At 41.3% G+C, this 20,269-nt stretch overlaps 1 protein-coding gene across 23 annotated transcripts in view; it reads left to right on the top strand.

Moving 5' to 3' along the window:
- Positions 1-4,810: 4,810 nt before the first annotated feature.
- PPP2R1B (protein phosphatase 2 scaffold subunit Abeta) overlaps positions 4,811-20,269 on the top strand; it is a 35,914-nt gene continuing 20,455 nt past the window's right edge. For 8 of the 23 annotated variants that reach the window (XR_014069209.1, XR_014069208.1, XM_081543332.1 and 5 more), the window contains exons 1-10: positions 4,811-4,942; positions 5,800-5,890; positions 6,298-6,398; positions 9,593-9,825; positions 10,115-10,262; positions 14,663-14,818; positions 15,484-15,598; positions 16,025-16,095; positions 16,663-16,797; positions 17,527-17,700. Coding sequence is in view for 21 of the 23 variants with exons in the window: in XM_081543332.1 (XP_081399458.1) it covers positions 4,829-4,942; positions 5,800-5,890; positions 6,298-6,398; positions 9,593-9,825; positions 10,115-10,262; positions 14,663-14,818; positions 15,484-15,598; positions 16,025-16,095; positions 16,663-16,797; positions 17,527-17,700 (1,338 nt within the window). In the remaining 2 variants the exon portion in view is untranslated. The remainder of the gene's footprint in view (positions 4,943-5,799; positions 5,891-6,297; positions 6,399-9,592; positions 9,826-10,114; positions 10,263-14,662; positions 14,819-15,483; positions 15,599-16,024; positions 16,096-16,662; positions 16,798-17,526; positions 17,701-20,269) is intronic. The other 15 variants (XM_081543337.1, XM_081543329.1, XM_081543333.1 and 12 more) reach the window with 5 other exon arrangements.

The following is a 20,269-nucleotide window of genomic DNA, read 5'->3' as shown; positions in this document are numbered from 1 at the left end:
GTATGTTATTTGCCCAAAGTCACACAATTAGTTGGCTCCAAAATCACTGCAAATCATGACTGCAGCCATGAAATTAAAAGACGCTTGCTCCTTGGAAGAAAAGTTATTACCAACCTAGATAGCATATTAAAAAGCAGAGACATTACTTTGCCAACAAAGGTCTGTCTAGTCAAGGCTATGGTTTTTCCAGTAGTCATGTATGGATGTGAGAGTTGGACTACAAAGAAAGCTGAGGGCCAAAGAATTGATGCTTTTGAACTATGGTGTTGGAGAAGACTCTTGAAAGTCCCTTGGACTGCAAGGAGATCTAACCAGTCAATCCTAAAGGAAATTAGTCCTGAATGTTCATCGGAAGGACTGATGCTGAAGCTGAAACTCCAATACTTTGGCCACCTGATGCGAAGAACTGACTCATTGGAAAAGACCCTGAAGCTGGGAAATATTGAAGGCAGGAGGAGAAGGGAACAACAGAGAATGAGTTGGTTGGATGGCATCACTGACTCAAAGGACATGAGTTTGAGTAATCTCCGGGAGTTGGTGATGGACAGGGAGGCCTGGTGTGCTGCAGTCCATGGGGTCGCAAAGAGTCGGACACAACTGAGCAACTGAACTGAACTGAACACAGTAATTGACAGAGCTAGGATGTTAATCAAGGTCTTCCTGACTTCACTGTGTCCTCTGTTAACCACTGTATAGACTGGCCTGAGTCAGAACCATCTCTTCCCAAGAATTCAAAGAAAGATTTACTCTGGAAATCCAACACCTTTTTATTTTTTAATTTATTTTTTTGGTCGCACATGGGACCTTCACCAGGGATCAACTCGTGCCTGCTGCACTGGTAGAATGGAGTCTTAACCGCTGGACCGCCAGAGAAGTCCTCCAATACCTTTTTAACATACAGCAGTAAGCTGTGGCATGGTGGGGGGTAGGGGATAAAGCAAGGGAGAGTGAGAATCCCTGATTATGAGTTGTTCAGCTTCTTGAAGTCACTGTGTGAGGCCAGGTAAAGTCTCTTTTTCTTTGCCAAGTATTCCCATCCATAATGTTGGGATTAAAATTTTGCCACAAAATGGGAAAAGAGAAAGAAGAAGAAATTATCAAGGTAAAGTTGAGGGCCAAATATTTGAGTCTCACAGAATGAAGACATTCTTTGTATAAATATAAATTTGAAATGTCATTAATGCTATGGTGATAATTACTACTCTGCCATGAATTAAGGACAGACCTGGGAATCGGTTTCCCAGGTTCATCTGGCTAAATGAAGAGTTGGAAAGTACCTGTATGTGCCTCAGGTTTTCTGTGCCTGAACTGGGCCACCCACCTCTTTCTCGATGGTCTTCTCAATAGAATGATGCTTCTGGGTCTACCCTGAGAGAACCACCTGTTCACAGTTCTCTCTCTGCACTGAGCCTTCGCTCCCAGTGGGGTGACTCTGGAACGGATCAGCCCTTGGAGGAGTGCTTACTTGCAGAGCTCTGTGGAAGAGGCAACCCTAGTAAACGTGAGGCAAGGGGCAGGAGAACACAGCGATGTCAGACTTCCTTAGGACTAACCCTTTTCTATTGTGATACTCAGAGCTGTGGATCTGGTCAGCTTGTGTTTCTCGGTATTCTCCATGCTTCATCTGACCAGGAACTGGCAAGTCTAACCTTGTCTTCCTTTGATTGACTGGATAAGTGAACTGTATGTGGGTGTCCGAATTCAGTGCTTTTGTGCTGAGCATGTCATACTGCTTCCCAAGGGCTGCCTCCCATCCCATCCCATCTCAGTGGTTGCCCCTGCTGCTCCTGGGTCACTGGTTTCTTGTGGTGGATGTGGGACAGGGAAAGGAGACCAGAGGGGGCAACAGAGGGGAGATGGGGGGTGTGGAAACAGTTCAGCCCCACAGGACTGTATTTGTAGTGCTTTGCTAGCTTCCAGGAATCCCGCAAAGGAGGGATCTGTTTAACTGGCAAAACCCACAACCAAAAGGGACAGAACTGTTTAGCAATGAGCAACTGGAGTTGTCATTTGCTTTTTCTGGACAGAGGTAGCCTCGAGAGGCTACCTGAGCAGACTCTTCCTGAGCAGATGTTTCCTTGTTGACCTGGAAATGATTTTTCTGGATAAACTTATCAAATTAATGACTTTTGAATATCAGTGTACATTAAAATCACCAAGGGGCATGGTAAAAATGTGCCCCATTCTCAAGGATTCTCATTCAGTAGATCCCGGGTGTAGGCTGGGAATCTGCATTTTTAACAAGCATTTTAGGTGATTCAGATAGTCAGTGGACCACACTCCCCAAAAGACTGTCTCAGATTTAGTTCCAGTTTATATTCAGCCCAATTTTTGAAACAGGCTCTTTCTGCTGCAGTCTATTTGTTTTAATCACTTTCTTTATTGAAAGATTTACTAGCATCTCCATGTTTACTGTCTGTTTCATTCTCACATAATCACAGTAACTGGAGAGGGAGTCAGAGATGGTTAGCTCCATTTTACTGAGGGTGAGGGGGTGGAGGTGGAACTGAGGCATAGGGAGAGGTAAGTTGTGATGAGTCAGCCACAGAGGTGGGAATTGAAGTCCAGAATTGATGACTTTCAAACCAGGCAATCTTCTGGGGCCTATTTTCTCAGCTTGTGATTTCATATTTAATCATAGTTATTTCATAGGTGTCCAATTCATTGTGCTTGGGTAAGCAAAGTATATTTGAGTTTTAAACAAAATAGCTTAGCATCCATCAGTGTACTAGTTTTTATATTTAGCGTATTGAAGCTTGTCTAAGCTTGAGTTAATACCTGCCCTGAGAGATGATGTGGAACTCTTAATGTGCTTCTTTCTGTGCTTGCTTTCTTTATCATTTCTGCCTTTTTAAAAAATTTTTTGCCCTGCTTCATCATACAGGATCTCAGTTCCCTGACCAGAGTCTTTACCACTGAACTGCCAGGGAAGTCTGATGAAGACTTTTAAGAGAATAGATTTCTCCTCCTCATGTCAATAGGAAGCCCCCTATGATCTTCTGCTTAGAGGACTAAATCAAAAAACCTCTTAATTTTCTTTTTCTCCAACCTGTGTAGTACTTGGAAAATCCTGAAAACTCTCAGTTTACTTAAATTATTTTTATTACAGTGTTACTTAAATGTACAAATATAAAGTAAGAATATAATGATCTTTTATTTATAGTTCTTATATAACTAAAAAATATAAATTTACAAGTTAAATATAAATGATATCACAAAACTAATACCATTCATATTAATATTATATCAATTTAACATGGCAGATGATGTATTTTGCTGAGACTAAATTATCCCTTGTATTGTGATTATGGTATTCCTGTGAAAGCTCAGCTTCTTTTGAGTTCAACATACCTATACCACCAAGTGACCTATATTATCTCAATTTTCTCACCACTTTTCTGTTAGAACTACTGTGACAGTGCAGTCTATGATGTGGTTTGCCTTTCATTTTGTGCATGAAAACATATTTTCATTTTAAATCCACCTCTGTTCTTTTCTCATGATCCCAGAATAGTAAAAGCATCACTAAGACACACATGCAAATGCAGGTATTGAAATCACAAGGCAATACCAGGTTATAAAGTGGTCGTTCAAATAATCCAGAATGCCTAAATTAAGAATTACTGTTCAGATTCAATGGTTCCCAAACTTACACTACGATCAAAAGCCTTATCTACTGTGTTTACTTCCAAGAACCCCATTTTTTTAAAAGTCCCCTAAATTAGATTTATTGATAATTTTCCTTTTTTATTCATCAGACACATAGAATTACCATTTCAGAGCTTGTGATCACCATAGGTAGCTATCACTCTAAGCTGCTTATAGTCCAAAACAAACAAAAAAGACAGGACATTCTAGTTATTCCGTGCTGCCTGCACAAGGGTAAATGGAAACTCCCCACTAAACTTTGTTAAGAACTCTCATCCCCTCGGACCTCCTCCCACCGCTGCCTTTGAGGACTCTTGGAGTTTTAGAGAGGTCAGTTTTTCTTGTACAAGCAAAGCAGCCGCTTCCCCCAATTTGGAAGGATTAAAGCTTGTCCTAGTTTTGCTTGATTGTTGTACTTCTAGCATGCTAAAGACCTAAAAAATAAGAGAAGGAAAATACAACAGAAGGCAGCATTCCAGTACCAAACTGAAAAGAAACACAAAAACAAGAGAGCAGCATGTTTTTAACAGCTTGCATGGAGAAAGCGGAAAAAATATTGACTGGGGAGTTTGGATAGCACTGTTCATTTTCTCTCACCGCCCGCGGTATTTGTCTTACGGAGCAGGAGCCAGATACAATTCTGGCGCACAGGCCGGAGGAAGGGGTGGAGGGGTTCTGTGGAAGCTTGTGGAAGCCTGAGGATATAGCGGGGGAAATTAGGGCTGGAGACCCAAATGGCTCAGGGCCAGGATGAAGTCGGGGGAGGGAGGCGCTAAGTCTTTTTTCCTCCTGCCCTCGGGCATCCTCTTGGTCCCCTGAGTCCTAAGAGGGCACAGCACAGGTCACTCAGGTAGGTTCCCGACGCCTTCAGATCAGCACGAGCAGGATGAATCCCTGCCCCTGTTTCTTTCGCCTGGGAAAAGGACACAGAGGCTCCTTTCGCTTTCTGAGCCCACCTGTCTTTTGGAGTTTAGACCTACAGCTCCCGAAACGGGGACCTGGCGGGGGTCTCCACCCGCTTGGCAGGCACTCGATTCCCGGACTCCGGCTCCCGCCGAGCTCCGGCCTTAGCCCCGCCTCTCAGGGCGCGGGGCGGGGCCAGGGCGCGGGGCGGGGCCTGGGCGCGGGGCGGGGCCTGGGCGCGCAGAGGACGGCGAAGACCAGGCGAAGGAGGAAGAACATGGCGGGCGCGGCGGGGCTTGTCACCGGCTCGGGGGCAGCCGGCGGAGATGGAGACGATTCACTCTACCCCATCGCGGTCTTAATCGACGAGCTCCGCAATGAGGACGTGCAGGTATTGGAGTCGGGCCCAGCAGCGGTCGCGGGCTCTGCTGGGCGCGTGGTAGGGAAGGGGGCCAGTCGGCCCCTGTGGTGAGGGGAGGCCCGGGATTGAAAGACGGGACTCGAAGCGGAAACTTGACGGGGAGGAGGAGAGGGACCCATGAGGGGTGCTGGTGACTCGACCCGGCGGCCCCGGAGCCTGCCTCTCACGCTTGTTCTGACCCGCTGAGGCGGCGGCCCGGCGTCCCACCTGGTCCTGGGTGCTTGTGAGGGAGCCGGCTTGCCGCCCGGGCGCCCTTTCTGGGCCGGGCGGTGAGGACGCCGCGTCCAGCCCGGGGCCGGGGGTGTTCGTAGCGGAGCGAACGGGAGGCGGGCGGCGCGGGGCCGCGAGGGGCTGCAGGACGCCGAGGCGCCCTGTGAAATGCAGGGGAATGACTGCCTTCCTCGCAGCCTGCTGGAAACTGTCCGGGCTTAAGTGGAATTAGGTGGCTAAACTAACCTAAAGGAGGCGGGATGTGAGCTCTGAAGGAACTTTTCTTTGAAAAGCCTGGGGTGGTACTCAACCATCTCACCTGCTTCACCACTGCTAAAGTTCTCTCTTTTTAAAATTGCCTCGCTTTTCCGGATATTGTATTTTCTTTCATTTCTTTAATGGGCCCGTCAGAGGGTTTCTCCTGAGAAATCTTACTTTAGCTAATGAAGGCGTGTTCCCTTGTTTTTGAGGTTCCTCATAGAATAAAGTCTAAGTTAAAGGTTTTTTTCCTTCTTATCTGTATGCCATTACCTCACCTGTTTGCGGCTACTCTCTTTGGTCTAAATCACAACTGCTTCTTTACTTCATTCTTCTTTCTACTTTTTTTTTTTTTAAAGCTCCGTCTCAATAGTATTAAGAAATTATCAACAATTGCTCTAGCACTTGGAGTAGAAAGGACACGAACTGAACTGCTGCCATTCCTTACAGGTATGTGACTCTTCGAGGAAAGGCCTGGGCTTTTCTGTCTTCCAGTTGCTTTCCAAACTTGGACTGTTGTTTTGAATGTGTTGCCCATAGTATTAGTAAGTACTAAACTGAGCCTGTTGTTTCTACTGTGAAGAAACAGGGCAGAGCATATATTGTAATGTTGTGGGCGGACATATTCAGATGTTAACTGTTTAGCTAATAGAAAAGTAACTGATGTGTGATTATGAATTTCTAGTTCCTTCTGTAAAACACATCCATGAAGACACTTGATTGAGAAGGAGGAAAAGGCTGTTAGGATGGTGACAGATCATCTAGTTACATATGGAGTCTCTTCCTAGTTTTGTGTGAGTGTCCAGCTTTGGGCCAGCTATCCTTGTTAATGAGTACTGGGTTCTTGTCATTTCCAGATACAATTTATGATGAAGATGAGGTACTGTTAGCTCTTGCTGAGCAGCTGGGAAATTTCACTGGCCTGGTGGGAGGTCCTGACTTTGCCCACTGTTTGCTGGTGAGTATATTCTGCCTACTCTCCTTCTAGAACTTTTGCAGTATAAATAGTACATTGTTTGGTGATAGACACAGTGCAGCATTTTTTATGCAGATCTTTTTATGGATAGTCACAGTGTTAGCTATTGAAAGAACAAATACTGTAGGCATTTTGGACTCAACCTTTCTTATTTTTTCTGGTTGTGAATGTGGGAACTTCCTCTTTTCTGACTTGTTACTTTAGCAGTTAGGAGAAAAAGGACTGGATTGTTTCTGTTCACGATTTTTTCCCTCTTATAGTGGAAATCTTAATTCTCATCCAACAATGCTGTGGCTTTGGAAATGTTCATTAGTTTTGTCTTTAATTGTAAGTGTAACTTTTGATTCTGACTTCCTTTGTGAATTTCATGAATTCAGTTTAATTCAGTTGACATTTATTGAGAACCTTCTATATCAGGCACTGAAGTTACAATGTTCATGTTAAAGATGAGCATTGTGAGTGTAATGAGGCCTGTGTCCTTTTGTGTCAACAAATAATTATTGTGTGGTGTTAGATGGACAAATTTGAAGCACATAAAAGAGAAAGGGATTAACCCAAGGTGATCAGGGAGGATCTCATTGGGAGAGAATGTCTGAACTAGGGTGTGAAAGATGACTAGGAATTTGACAGCTGCACAGGATGATGGGGTTATATGCTTCAAGGCTTCAATATGGGCTGTATTATATTGCTGACTCTCAGGACTTCTGTCTTTACCTCTGACATTTCCATGGAGCTCCAGATATAGATATATGTAGAAAGATATAAATATCTGTGTTAGTCTCTATATCTGCTATGATTTTTCTACTTGGGTGTCAAACAGGCATTTCAAATTTAATATGTCTAAGACACAACTCAGTTTTTTCCCCAAAATGTATCCTAATTAGTTGTCCCATTGCAGTAAATGGCATCACCATCTATCCAGTTAGTTGCACAGCCAAAACCTGGAAGACATTCTTGAATCTGCTTCCCCTCACTTCCCGCATCTAACAACATCCCACTCCTGTAGATTCTGCATGTATTCCAAACCATTTCTCTTTCTTCCGTCTCTACTACCACCTAGCTCATCTTTCCACTGGTCTTTCTAGACCACATGGTCTTTCCTCCAGATTATTGCAATAATCTAGTTGCTTTCCACTCAAGCCTTCTGCCCCACCACTCCAGTTCACTCTTCACCCAGCGATGGATCACTCACTCCCTGCCATGGTTCTTAGAAAATTCATAATTTCTACATTAGCTTGTACCTTAGTTTATAAAATTTGCCCCTATGAGCTTATCTCATATCATGTTCCCTCTTGTTAACCTCATTCCATTCACAGTAGTCTTCCTTGCTTTGAATACACCAAGCTTATTGCCCTGGATAGTCCCTGTAATAACATATGTTTTTGAGCTTCCTGTGACTGGCTCCTTATCATTTAGATGTAATCTTTAATGCATCTCAGCAATGCCTTCCCTGACATCTCAGCCTGAAATTTCTTCCCCAATTACCCCTTACCACATCATCCTTGTTTTTAACCCCCTTTTTGGCTACATCACACAGCTTGTAGGATCTTAGTTCCCCAACCGGGGATTGAACTCGGGCCATCAGCAATGAAAGCACAGAGTCCTAACCATTGGACCACCAGGGAATTCCCCTGTTCTCTTTACAGAGCATTCAACACCATCTAGTTATTTTCTTGATTAGTTGTTATCTTCCTCCATTGGAATATAAACTGTATTCAATGTCCTGTGATAAATCATAATGGAAAAGAATGTATGTATATGTATAACTGAATCACTGTGCTGTACAGCAGAAATTAACACTGTAAGACAACTGTACTTGAAAAAAAAATCTTAAAAAAATAAAGAAGAAAAGTCAAGACCCACTCCCCCCACCGGCAAAAAAAGTGAACTCTTCTAGCACTCTAGCGCAAAGAAATCATGGCCTTATTTCTTCTTTATCCTCAGTGCTAGAATATAAAAAGTAATTATCATTTTAAGAGAAAGAGTTTAGGAGCCTTGGAAGCGTGAAACCAGCTGATTGCAAGAGTATAAAGTGTTGGTGCTAGAATAGGCGGAAGTGGTGGTCCCAGGGCTGTAGGAAAAGGTCATGGAGAAATAGGCAGAGTTTCAATCAAGAGACAGGAGCTTACTCTTCTGTAGTAGGGATAGAGATTATCAACGAAACTGTATGAGAGGAGGTCAGAGAAGGCAGTGGACAGATCATGAAAGGCCTTTTCTTTTAAGAAAGCAGTATCTTTTCAGAGGGCTCCTGAAATTTCCCTTAGGAAAGCTGAGTACCTTGTATCAAATAATTTTTGAAATGTATTATGTAGACACCCTTGTTTCCTGTTTCACTCTCCTGGTCAGTTCTGCATGTGGGTTTTGTCTTTAACATCAGCACCTCATGGTGTATCCTGAATCTGCCTAGACCGAGTGCAAACCCAGAAGAGCAGCAGTTCAGAGAACCAGCCCTCTGTACTCTTCCCTGGGCTGTGCTGTCCTCACTCACTGATCCTAGTCAGGGCCAACCCCTTTGGTCTCGACTGTTTCTAAAGTTGCAGGCAAGGTTTCCTACCATCTCTGTACCTTTCATTTAATTGTTCTTTCATAAACTCCCACTCTGTGTCTGGCTTATGGAAAAATTGTGGGTATATTCTGAGAAAAGTAATTTTGCACTCAGCCTTTAACAGTTTGGAAAAGTCAGTGGTGTGGAGTGAATTGACAGAGGTAGCTTCCACCTCCAGGAATGGTAGAATGATACTCCAGACACCGTGGACTCAGTGTTCTGATGCGGTGTCCTCATGTAATTGTGGTGCCCAGTGGTGCTCATGTTTTTGCACTCACTCTTGAGGAAGTATACATGATTCTATTGAATTTGGCTACATACTTTTAAATCTAGTGATTCAGCTCACAATAATATTAATATTGTGTCAAGTCTCTTCCACCATGTCATTTGTAGACACCATCTGGGAATTGCCATCTGGGACATGAAATCTTGGCTGTCCTACAGAAGTTGTGTCTTCAGGTTGGACACACCATATGTTATCACTGTGTGAACTGAAAGGAACCATTTGGTGTGATGTAGCTAACATTCTGTTTACTTGTCCCACCTCCCTTCAGTCACTTTAAAGGTGATAATCTGTATCTAACCTGATTGAGTAAGTTTTCTCTCTGGTTTTCCATTTTGGTCAATCCAGCCTCCTCTGGAAAGCCTGGCAACTGTGGAAGAGACTGTGGTTCGAGACAAGGCTGTGGAGTCCCTGCGGCAGATCTCGCAGGAGCACACGCCAGTGGCTCTGGAAGCTCACTTCGTACCTCTGGTGAAACGCTTAGCAAGTGGGGATTGGTTCACCTCTCGCACATCCGCATGTGGTTTGTTCAGCGTTTGCTATCCCAGGGCTTCCATTGCTGTCAAAGGAGAAATTAGACAGTAAGATATGGTGTCTTTTAGTTATTTGGGGTTATTGGGAGCTCATAGCTGGCAGGTTACACAGCACCCTGTTACCAGTGAGTGGCTGGTACCAGGGTAGTCAGATTGGTGACAACAGTTATGAACGTCCAGGTGAACATACTGGTGGGTTTTCCTTTGTTACTTCTGTGAGTAGAAGTATAATGCCTGATGTTTGTAGGAGAAAACCTCTGAAACTTCTGTGTGTGTTGGGGGATGCTTAATCAGTGGCATGTAACAGGAAATACCTTCATTATTTTATTTGCTGCAGGTACTTCCGTTCCTTGTGTTCAGATGACACACCAATGGTACGACGTGCTGCTGCTTCCAAATTGGGTGAATTTGCAAAGGTTTTGGAATTAGACAGTGTGAAAAGTGAAATCGTTCCTTTGTTCACTAATCTAGCTTCAGATGAACAGGTAGGTTAACTCTTAGTAATTAAAGTACACAAATATGCTCTTACATTTAAAGAATTTCTTTGGATGTTTTGGTTCTCATGTTAGGATCATTTTTTTCAGAATTATTACTTAATTCTGGCCTGGCTAAAGTTTAAGATTACCCATCCCAGTGTCCTTATAATTCTTTCTTAGCCAAACCATGATTTTCTTTTCCACTTAGCAGCTGTTGAAGGGGAGTCAAGGAGGAATTGGGAGCCATAATTAGGAAGGAAGACCAAAGCCACATTAAAGAGTAGCTATACCTTTGGGTACTGCAGGCTGAATTATTGTGGGACAGTAATATTTCCTGGAATTTTTGGCTTTCAGATAAACAAGCATAGCATGTATTGGGAAAGCTCTTTGACCCTCTGCATCCTCCGATGAGTGTATAGGATAACTTCGCATGAGGGCAGTTATAAATCCAAGGATCTCCATCTCATCAGTGTAGAAGTTAGCAATAATAATGGGTTTCCCTGGTGACTCAGTGGTACAGAATCCATCTGCCAATGCAGGAGACGTGGGTTCAATCCTCGGTTCGGGAAGATCCTCTGGAGAAGGAAATGGCAACCCACTCCATTGTTCATTCTTGCCTGGGAAGTCTCATGGAAGAGGAGACTGGCAGGCTACAGTCCACGGGGTCACAAAAGAGTCAGACACGATTTAGCGACTAAATAACAACAAAAAGCAATAATAATACACTAGTAAGCACCCAAATGAATCTTTTTCAGCCTGTTTTAAGTGGTTTACAGTTGTAAACACTTGTAAACAGTTGTAAACTACTGTTGTAATTTAGCCCTTGCAGCAGCCCCATGAGGTCATTACTTCCATTTTACATATTTGGAAACAGGCACAGGAAATCGGAGTAAATTGCTCATGGTTGCATAGTGAGCAGTGTTGGAGTGCGGACTTGAGTCTAGGCAGCTTAGCTCCAGAGTTGTGGCCTTCACCGCTAAGCTGTAGTGCTTTTCTGTATGGTGCTTTGGAGAATCAGCCCCCAGACTTCCTCGACTCGAGAAGAACAATTTACGTAGTTGCTGCCCTTGGATCACTGTGTGTGTACAGGATCAAGAGCAGCAGATACATACCTTGAGTCTCATTTTCAGATTCTAGATCTGAAGATGATAAATCTTCTTCAAAATAATTTTTAAAATTTATTAATATATACAAAGCAGTACAAAGTGAATATGCATCTTAAGTATTACAAGGCACGTTATCCTGTAACTTTCATCTGTGAAAGGAGACAGAACTTTGATAGCCATTATCCAGGAAGCCCAGCATGATCTACCCTCCCAAACACCCCTCCCAGTTCCTACTCCCTACCCCCTTAAGACTGTAACAGTGTATCTTGATTTTTGTGGTAACCACCTCCTTACTTTTCTTGGCATTTTTACTGTTCATAAAGTATGGTTTAAAACAACACTATCCAACAGAAATATAATGTAAGCTACTTGTTAATTTTAAGTTTCACAGTAGCCATAGTTTAAAAAGTGAAAAGCAGGTGAAATTGATTTCAATAATGTATTTTATTAACCTAGTATATCCAAAGTAACTACCATGAGAATGTGTGGTGCTAGTTACATTACAGGTACTCAGAAGCAGGTAGTAAGTAGGATAATGGTTGTCACATTGGAGAGTACGGGTTTAGAATCCTCATTTGAGATTTTGTTGATTACATTTCCCATGGTATAACTCAAAGTTTTCTTTTGTCCTGCAAAATTGGTAGTTGAATATAGAGTGGAGATTTGTGAATTTTTTCTGTAAGGGGCCAGATAGTAAATATTTTAGGCTTTGCGGATCAGACAGTCTCTGATGTAACTATAAAGCTCTGCTGTTGTATGTCACACACTATAATATGTAAACTAATGGGCATGGTGGTGTTCCAGGAAAATTTTATTTACAGAAACTAGCTGCTTTCCATATTTGGCCAGTGTTTGCCTTAGCCCTGATCTAGAGGCTTAATGAGAGCTGGTTTGATATTTTGAGGGCAATAAGATCATTTTGTTAGATAGAGGCTGCTTTTCATCAAGAGGTATGTCTGGTTGTGATATTAACAGCAATGGATGCTGAAAGAATTATTTGTTCAGTTGTAAAATATGTGTGTGTATGTTCACTGTTATCACTGATAGAATTGCTGCTCCTGCCTTAGTCATTCATTGATAAAGTATTTATTGAGAACCTTCTATGAATCAGGCACTGTTCTTCATGCTGGCTTTCAGTGTTAAATAAAGGACCATGCTGTCATGCAGTTTATATTTTAATGAAAGAAAGCATAATAAACAGATAAACAAAATATTAGGGATCAAAATGATGATGGAAGGACTTCTCTCATGGTTGGGAATATCCCTTGTAATGCAGGGGACATAGATTTGATCCTTGGTCAAGGAACTAAGATCCAACATGCTTGGATCAAATGTGGAGCAGCTAAGCCTTCATGCTACAACTGCTAAGCCCTTGTGCTACAACTAGAGAGTTGGTGTGCTGTATCAAAAGATCCTACATGCTGCAACTAAGACCCCAGTGCAGCCAAATAAATGAAAAAACTGATGGAAATCGAGTAGGGTAACATAGTGGTGAGGAGTGATTATAGGCATTCTTTTAGACTGGTTAGTCAGAGAAGGGTCATGAAGAGGTGGCATAAACTGAGACCTGAACAAAAAAGTGCCAGCCATGCCCTTTCCTAGTGTGCCAGAGCTCTAGGAGAAGAGAATTCCAAAAGGAGAGGACATTTAGTATATATAAAAATCCTGTGGTTGGAACACAGTGGGCGAAAAGGACTCTGATAGGAATTTGGATAAGATAATCAGGGCCCAGATTGTGGGGGACCTTTAAACAGGGTGTAGAGTTTGGGTTTTCCTGTCTAGGTATAATGAGAACACACCAAGATTTTAATCAGGTATGTAATTTGATGTAATTTAAAATTTTAAAAAATTGTTCTGGCTTCTAGGTGGAAAACTAAACTGTAAGGTGGAGGGTGAGAATAGAAACAAGACAAGTTAGGAGACTTTTACAATAATCCTGACGAGACAGTGGTGAACTAGGGTGGTATGGTGAAGATGGAAAGAATCTGGTGATCGGTTTGGAGGTAGTCAGTAGAACTGTGATTGAATGGGAAGAAGGGAAGAGGCATCAAGATTTCTTGATTTTACTTGAGAAACTGGGTGGATACTGGTGTCACTGCTGAGATGGAGAAGATTCTGGGAGGAGTAGCAGATAACAGGGAGGAAAATCAGGAGTTCTGGGACAAAAGTAGTTGATTAGTTGAAAAAGTACTGATGGGTATGTATTTACATCCATGAAAGTAGCTCCTTGATTCAGCATAGTTTTTGGAATCTGAAAATAGCTATATGACCACTATCAAAAATATAGTTCTGCCTTTTTTAGCCTGTTCATTTAGATAGAGTAGTGAGTATCTTGGGCGTGTAGTAGGTTATTGTTGATCTATAATTTTTAAAATTTATAATATTTTGAAAAGTTGGAGGCATTGTTACCTCTTATATGCTTGCATGTGCATAGATACACACATATAAGTATGTTACATACTCTTACAATTTTTGACGTTTCATCTGGGTGCTCAGATGTTTATATTTTTTCATTTCCTATGAATATATTTATGATTCCTCAGTCTACACTCTCAATTCCTAATTTTTCATTGATGTATCTATTTATATGTTACTACTTTTACAAAGGATGTATAGATACTAGGTTGATACTTGGCAGTTTACATTTGGGAAGTTGAGTTCATTAATCCCTTAACTTTCTAATTTTTTCTACTGGGTTTTCTAGGTTTGGCTATCTCAAAAGTTATTCTGTCCTTGATCATCAGCATTTAAATTTAACGTTTTTTAAAAATTACTTAAAAATTTTGTTTTTCTGTGTATTTTTCCGAGTCATTATCTCATGCCTAAACTCTCATTATTGCCATCCTAAACTGACTGTTTTGAAAACTGAGCTTCCTTGGAAACTCCCTTACTCTTATTCCCTTTCTCTTTCTCTGTTCTGATCGTCTATAAACAACTTGTACAAGCATGGTTTTCATTTTTATTGCTCAGCTTCTCAGAGTGAGGATTTAGAGACATCATTAAAATGGTTTTTTTGTTTCACGTAATCTTTACATTTTTATTTCATTTTCCTTACTAAAAATTCTGTATTCTAACCAACGTCATTAACTTTGCTGTTCACTCAGAGAACAGTCATTTATAAGGCTTTGACATGCCTGCCATTTCAGGCAAAGGGAACAGCTATTTCAAGACATAAAGACATGAACTGCTTATAGTGTGGTGTTTTTTTTTTTTTAAGGACACCCAGCACTACCACAACCACACACTGCCTCATGACTCTCAGTAAATAGTATCTGACTAACAGAAAGGAATTTTGTTCATTAGGATTCAGTGCGCCTGCTAGCTGTGGAAGCCTGTGTCAGTATTGCCCAGTTACTGTCTCAGGATGACATTGAGGCTTTGGTGATGCCTACACTTCGACAAGCAGTAGAAGATAAATCTTGGCGAGTTCGCTATATGGTAGCTGACAAATTTTCAGAGGTAAAATTAGTGCACTGACATTTTTTAAGTACTAAAAGGAAGAAAAACCCCAGAAACCCACAAATTTGCTGTCATAACCAAAAGTTTCTGAATTGGAAGTACTTGAGGCAAAAATATACATAGACCTTCTTGGACTCATGATGGGGTTATGTCCTGATAAACCCATTGTAAGTTGAAAGTGCATTTAATGCACCTAACCTGCTGAACAGCATAACTTAGCCTCGCCTACTTGAAACATTTAAAGAACACTCACATTAGCCTACAGGTGGGCAGAATCCTCTAACAGAAAACCCATTTTATAATAAAATGTTGAATAGCTCATGTAATTTATTCAATACTGGTACTAAAAGTGAAAAACAGAATGGTTTTAAGTGTATCGGTTGTTCCCCCTTGTGATTACATGGCTAACTGGAAGCTCTGGCTTCCTCCCTCTGCCCAACATCATGGGAGGCTGGTACTACATAGCGCTAGCCCAGGAAAAGGTCAAAATTCAAAATGTGAAATTTGGTTTCTACTCAACGTGTATTGCTTTCACAACATCCTAAAGTTGAAAAATCTGAAGTTGAACGATCATAAGTTGGGGACTGTCTCTACTTGAAGATTGCACTGTGCTTGTTAGTTATTTTGACTAGAATACGTTAAAACCTGTACAAATTCTTTTATAGCTCCAGAAAGCTGTGGGTCCCAAAATCACCCTGAATGACCTCATCCCTGCCTTTCAGAACCTACTCAAAGACTGTGAAGCTGAAGTCCGAGCAGCTGCTGCCCATAAAGTAAAAGGTTAAGGTGTCAGTTTATGTTGTAACTAGATCACTTTGGTGCATTTTTTTATGTCAGTGAATTTTCTATTTTTTCTTTGTCTTAGATTATGTTTTCAGATAGAGATGATTTTAATGTGTTGAAATGTTAACATTGTCACATAAAGTTACTCTCTTATATGTTTAAAACCAAATAGCTGTGTTATCCTGTTTCTGTTTAAAAAAAAAGTATCCAATCCAGATTGGATTGGTGTGGTACACAGTGGCATATAGATTGACCAAAAAATGCATTTAAAAGTAGCCATTTTTCTTCCTTGGAACTTATTTGCTTAAACATATGATTTGATTTAACTTGAAACTGTTGATAAATCTGGTTGAATTTCTTCATTTGGCTCCTTGTAAATGGCTCTACATAAGCATTTTTTTTCTTTCTCTTTGTATATTTTAGAACTTTGTGAGAACTTGCTTATGGAAGGTAGAGAGACCATAATTATGAATCAAATTCTGCCCTATATAAAGGTAAACCTAACTTTATTTTTTGTTTCACTTTGCCCTCTGTGAAGGTAAACCTGACCTCAGTTTTTGTTTGTATTACCTTAAAGCTCTTTTGAGTTTAAACATGGACCAGGGATGAATGGGACAGTTATGTTAATGTGTGACACTGTTATTTATTACTTATTAGTGTTTTACAAGTACAAAAGGCTCTTTTTTGCATAGGCTTCCCTGGTGGCTCAGAGGGTAAAGCGTCTGCCTGCAATGCAGGAGACCTGGGTTTGATCCCTGGGTCAGGAAGATCCCCTGGAGAAGGAAATGGCAACCCACTCCAGTACTCTTGCTTGGAAAATCCCATGGACAGAGAAGCCTGGTTGGCTACAGTCCATGGGATCGCAAAGAGTCCGACATGACTGAGCGACTTCACTATCTTTCTTTCTTTCTTTTATTTTATCTGACAGATGGTCTGAGGAAACTTTATCAACTAATCAATATTGAAAGAGTGCTGTCTTTTAAAATTCCTTGGGAAATCGTATGGAAGTTTCTGTTGTCTTGCAAAAAAACTAAAGGTTTTTAATTTTGACTTTATTTTAGGAATTAGTATCTGATACAAATCAACATGTCAAGTCAGCTCTAGCTTCTGTAATTATGGGCTTATCTACCATTTTGGGCAAAGAGAATACCATTGAACATCTTCTACCTCTCTTTTTAGCTCAGTTAAAGGATGAGGTGAGTCTGGCTATAAGTTTTGTTGTCTTTTGGTAGTCGGTGATTTGGTTTGGTTTTTGTTTGGGGTGTCACTGAAAAAGTAACTTATTTTAAACCGTTGACAGTATTTGGGCACCGAGTTACAAGTTCCTGAGAAAATGGGCCCCTGATACAGACATAAAAATGTCTGTCCATCTTCTCTGCCTAATTCCTGGTTATATTCACTGTTTTTTTCTTCTCTTTAAACTTAATGGATTTTTATTTGAAAAGTTTCATTTAAATTTAGATATAATATTATAAAAATTACCCTGTTGGCCAGGCGTGATCATCAGTGCTTTGCATGTGTTATTATTACGTGTAATTTTCACAGCAACCTTATTTTTGAGGGTCGGTCTTACTATTATTCCCATTTTACAGATGAAGAAAGTAAGGCCCAGAGGTAAAATAACCTACCTGAATTCTCAGCTGTGATTGACGTGGGATTTGAATACATACAATTTGATTTCATAGCCTATGTGCTCTTTACGTTTCTATAGACTTTTCATTGAGAGTTCTGTTTAAGTCAACTAAATTGTGTACTTTGAATTATTTGTGTACTCAGTATTAAGTATTTCTTCCAAGACAATACTTTTTTCACCCAATTCAATACTTCCTCATTTTAAAATTTATTTGCTCATCATGGTGGTAGGAGAATATCGAGCAGAGAACTTGATCTTTATATGTGCTCTTTTGGGTCTTGTGTATTTGCAGTGTCCTGAAGTTCGTTTGAATATCATCTCCAATTTGGATTGTGTAAATGAAGTGATTGGAATCCGGCAGCTCTCTCAGTCACTCCTTCCTGCCATCGTGGAGCTGGCTGAAGATGCTAAATGGAGGGTCCGGCTGGCCATCATTGAGTATATGCCACTGCTGGCAGGCCAGCTGGTGCGTGTGGGCACTCTTGTGAGCTGAAGGATAGCATCACATAGTGGAGCAGACTCACCAGGGCCAGCAGGAGGCCCACATAGCTCGTATGGTTATGTTCATTTAGATGCATGAGAAAGTATGGTCTCTGTCAGTTGCCTGTAGAATGATTTTCATTTTCATCAGTGCATTAACATCTAACAAAAACGTATTATAAAAACACATTTCACCTCCCCGGCATCTGAAAGCAAAGCCATAGAAGAGTATATAATTTCTTGGTATCGGTCACATAGATTTTGTGATACTTAATTTCTCTGTGATTTAAGGGATATTTATCTGAGAAGAAAGGGGAGTATGGTTTCGAGATTTGAATTTTGCTCAGGGAAGCTTCCCTCTCTGCCTGTATTCTGAGCAAATGTCTCTGGTTACCACTTTTCCTGCATTCTGGTTAAAGGGAGTTGACTCCCCGTATGAAAAAGGAGTGTTGAGGTTTGTAATGCTAGTATTTTGGCCAGAGTTTGTATTATCACATTATCTGTTACTATTTGAGATTTATGGATAGTTTTACTGATAACAAGTTAATTAAAATTTCAGTGCTGGGTTTAATAGCCACATCCTTTCCTTTCTTTTATAGTAGGTACCCTAGTCCTGAATTTGATGTGCCCTCATCATGGTGGTTGCACTTTACTATAGAATAACTGTTAAAATCTAGATGAGGAGATAGACAACTGATCTCTTTTTGGGCAGGGCTGTGTTCAGTGTTTCATTTCCAGTGCCTCCCATAGTGCCTGGCATTAATCAGGCACTTAACATTTGTTGATTGTTAAGAAAAATGAATACTTGACTAGTTTTTGAGAAAGCTCATAATGTGTCTGTTTATAGCCAGTATTACTGCAATTTGTTTCTCCTCTTTCACTTCTATTCCTTTCATATCATAGCATGTGAGATTTATTTTTTCTTTTCTTGGACTACTGAATTTGTGTTGTTATTTTGGTGTACTTAGTTTATGAAATGTGTCTTGTGCATGTCTGTGGGATCATGTTTTATAAAACTTGAAGTGTCCCATTCTTCATAATAGATGCCAGAGATAGCAGTGTATAGGTTTCCCCCAGTGTCTGAAAGTAGAGAATCCCTAAGAGCGCTTTTGCAAGCTAAGAAGCAGTTACCTTAGGACGCATCCTCCTAACAGATACATGAAATAGGTCTAGAGGAAGCACAGATGCTCACAGACACAGTTTGGAGTAGTCGCGGCCTGATGCTGAGATGAGATGCTGAGTGTAGTTCTCAGGGAAGGAGCTTGGCTGTGCCACGCTTGCTGCTGCCTGTCTAAGGGCTCATTGGCTTGTCGCAAAACGAACGCTGAACACTGTTTTCACCTTTTTTCATTAAAGAAGAAATCCAATTTAGATTTCTTTCAGTTAGTGAAGACATGTGCTCTTTTACAGCTCTTTTGTACAAGTGAAGTGATACAAAGTGAACTTTCAAAAAGTAGAGGATACCTAATGGGGTCAGACAAAGTCATCCTGTCAGTTTTTCTCCCCACTGTTGTTATTGTTCACTTGCTAAGTCGTGTCCGACTCTGTGACCACATAAACTGCAGCATGCCAGGCTCCTCTGTCCTCCACTGTCTCCCAGAGTTGTCCTGCCATTCCCAAGCACTGAGTGTCATCTTCTGTTCTTAAGTCTTGACTGTCATGACTCAGAGTGGAAAGCAGCAGTAGTTCACTGGTTTGCTGAAGGTTGAAGTAATTGTCCAGAAGGGAGGGTGAATTTCAGTACCATTTCTTTTAACCTCTGTTCCTCCCAGGCCTGAGAAGCCTGCAGAGGTTGGTAGCTCTCTGGGGGAGCTTGGAGACAGGCACCTGGTAACTTTGGCTGCTTCATGCTTGTCCAGCAGGGGTGACATGCATCAGACAGAAGCCTTTTGTTAAACGACTTCAACATCTTGTTAGTATTATATGTTTTATCCTTTAAAAAAAATCCATAAAGACTTTTATTTCAGGTAGTCAATTTACAAAATTCCTTCAAGACTTTATGTATGGCCTGGTTTATGGACCATAGTGAGTAAATGTAAGGCTAAGCCACAAGAATCAGGAAGTAAAAGTTAATTAGGACTCAGAGAAATCCATGACCTGAAATGAAAATAAATCTTTGAGAGCAGACCTGGTAATCCAAGTGTATGCTAAAGCCTGTTCATAACCTATTATTATGAAGCCATTTTATTATATTTTGAAAGCACTTGTATAACATTTCTTTATTTAAAATATATGGTCACTGGTCAGAAACTTCTTAGGTTCCAAAGATGCTAAAGAGTGTGAACATGCAGGCATCAAGAGAGAGGTGCGGGGAAAGCATGGTTCACAGCCGTCTCCCACACGATGTGAATCACTCCACGGTGCTAGGTCTGTGTAAACCAGCTCGAGGAGCTCGTCCGCAGCCTGTGCTGCTGTGGCCACCATTGATGGGGAGAGCTGGGATGGGTCCACCTCACCTGTAGTCTTGTGCCTGCTTATTCTCTCTCTGCTTTCTCCCGTGGATCCCAGGGTGCTCTCTTTAATGGGGGAGGAGTCCATTTCTTGATGTCAGGTTC

This window comes from Giraffa tippelskirchi, chromosome 11, assembly GCF_054371585.1.
Source record: "Giraffa tippelskirchi isolate mGirTip1 chromosome 11, T2T-mGirTip1v1.2.pri, whole genome shotgun sequence".
NCBI lineage: Eukaryota > Metazoa > Chordata > Mammalia > Artiodactyla > Giraffidae > Giraffa > Giraffa tippelskirchi.
Note: the sequence above shows the minus strand (reverse complement) of the source record. Positions and strands in the feature narration are given on the sequence as shown.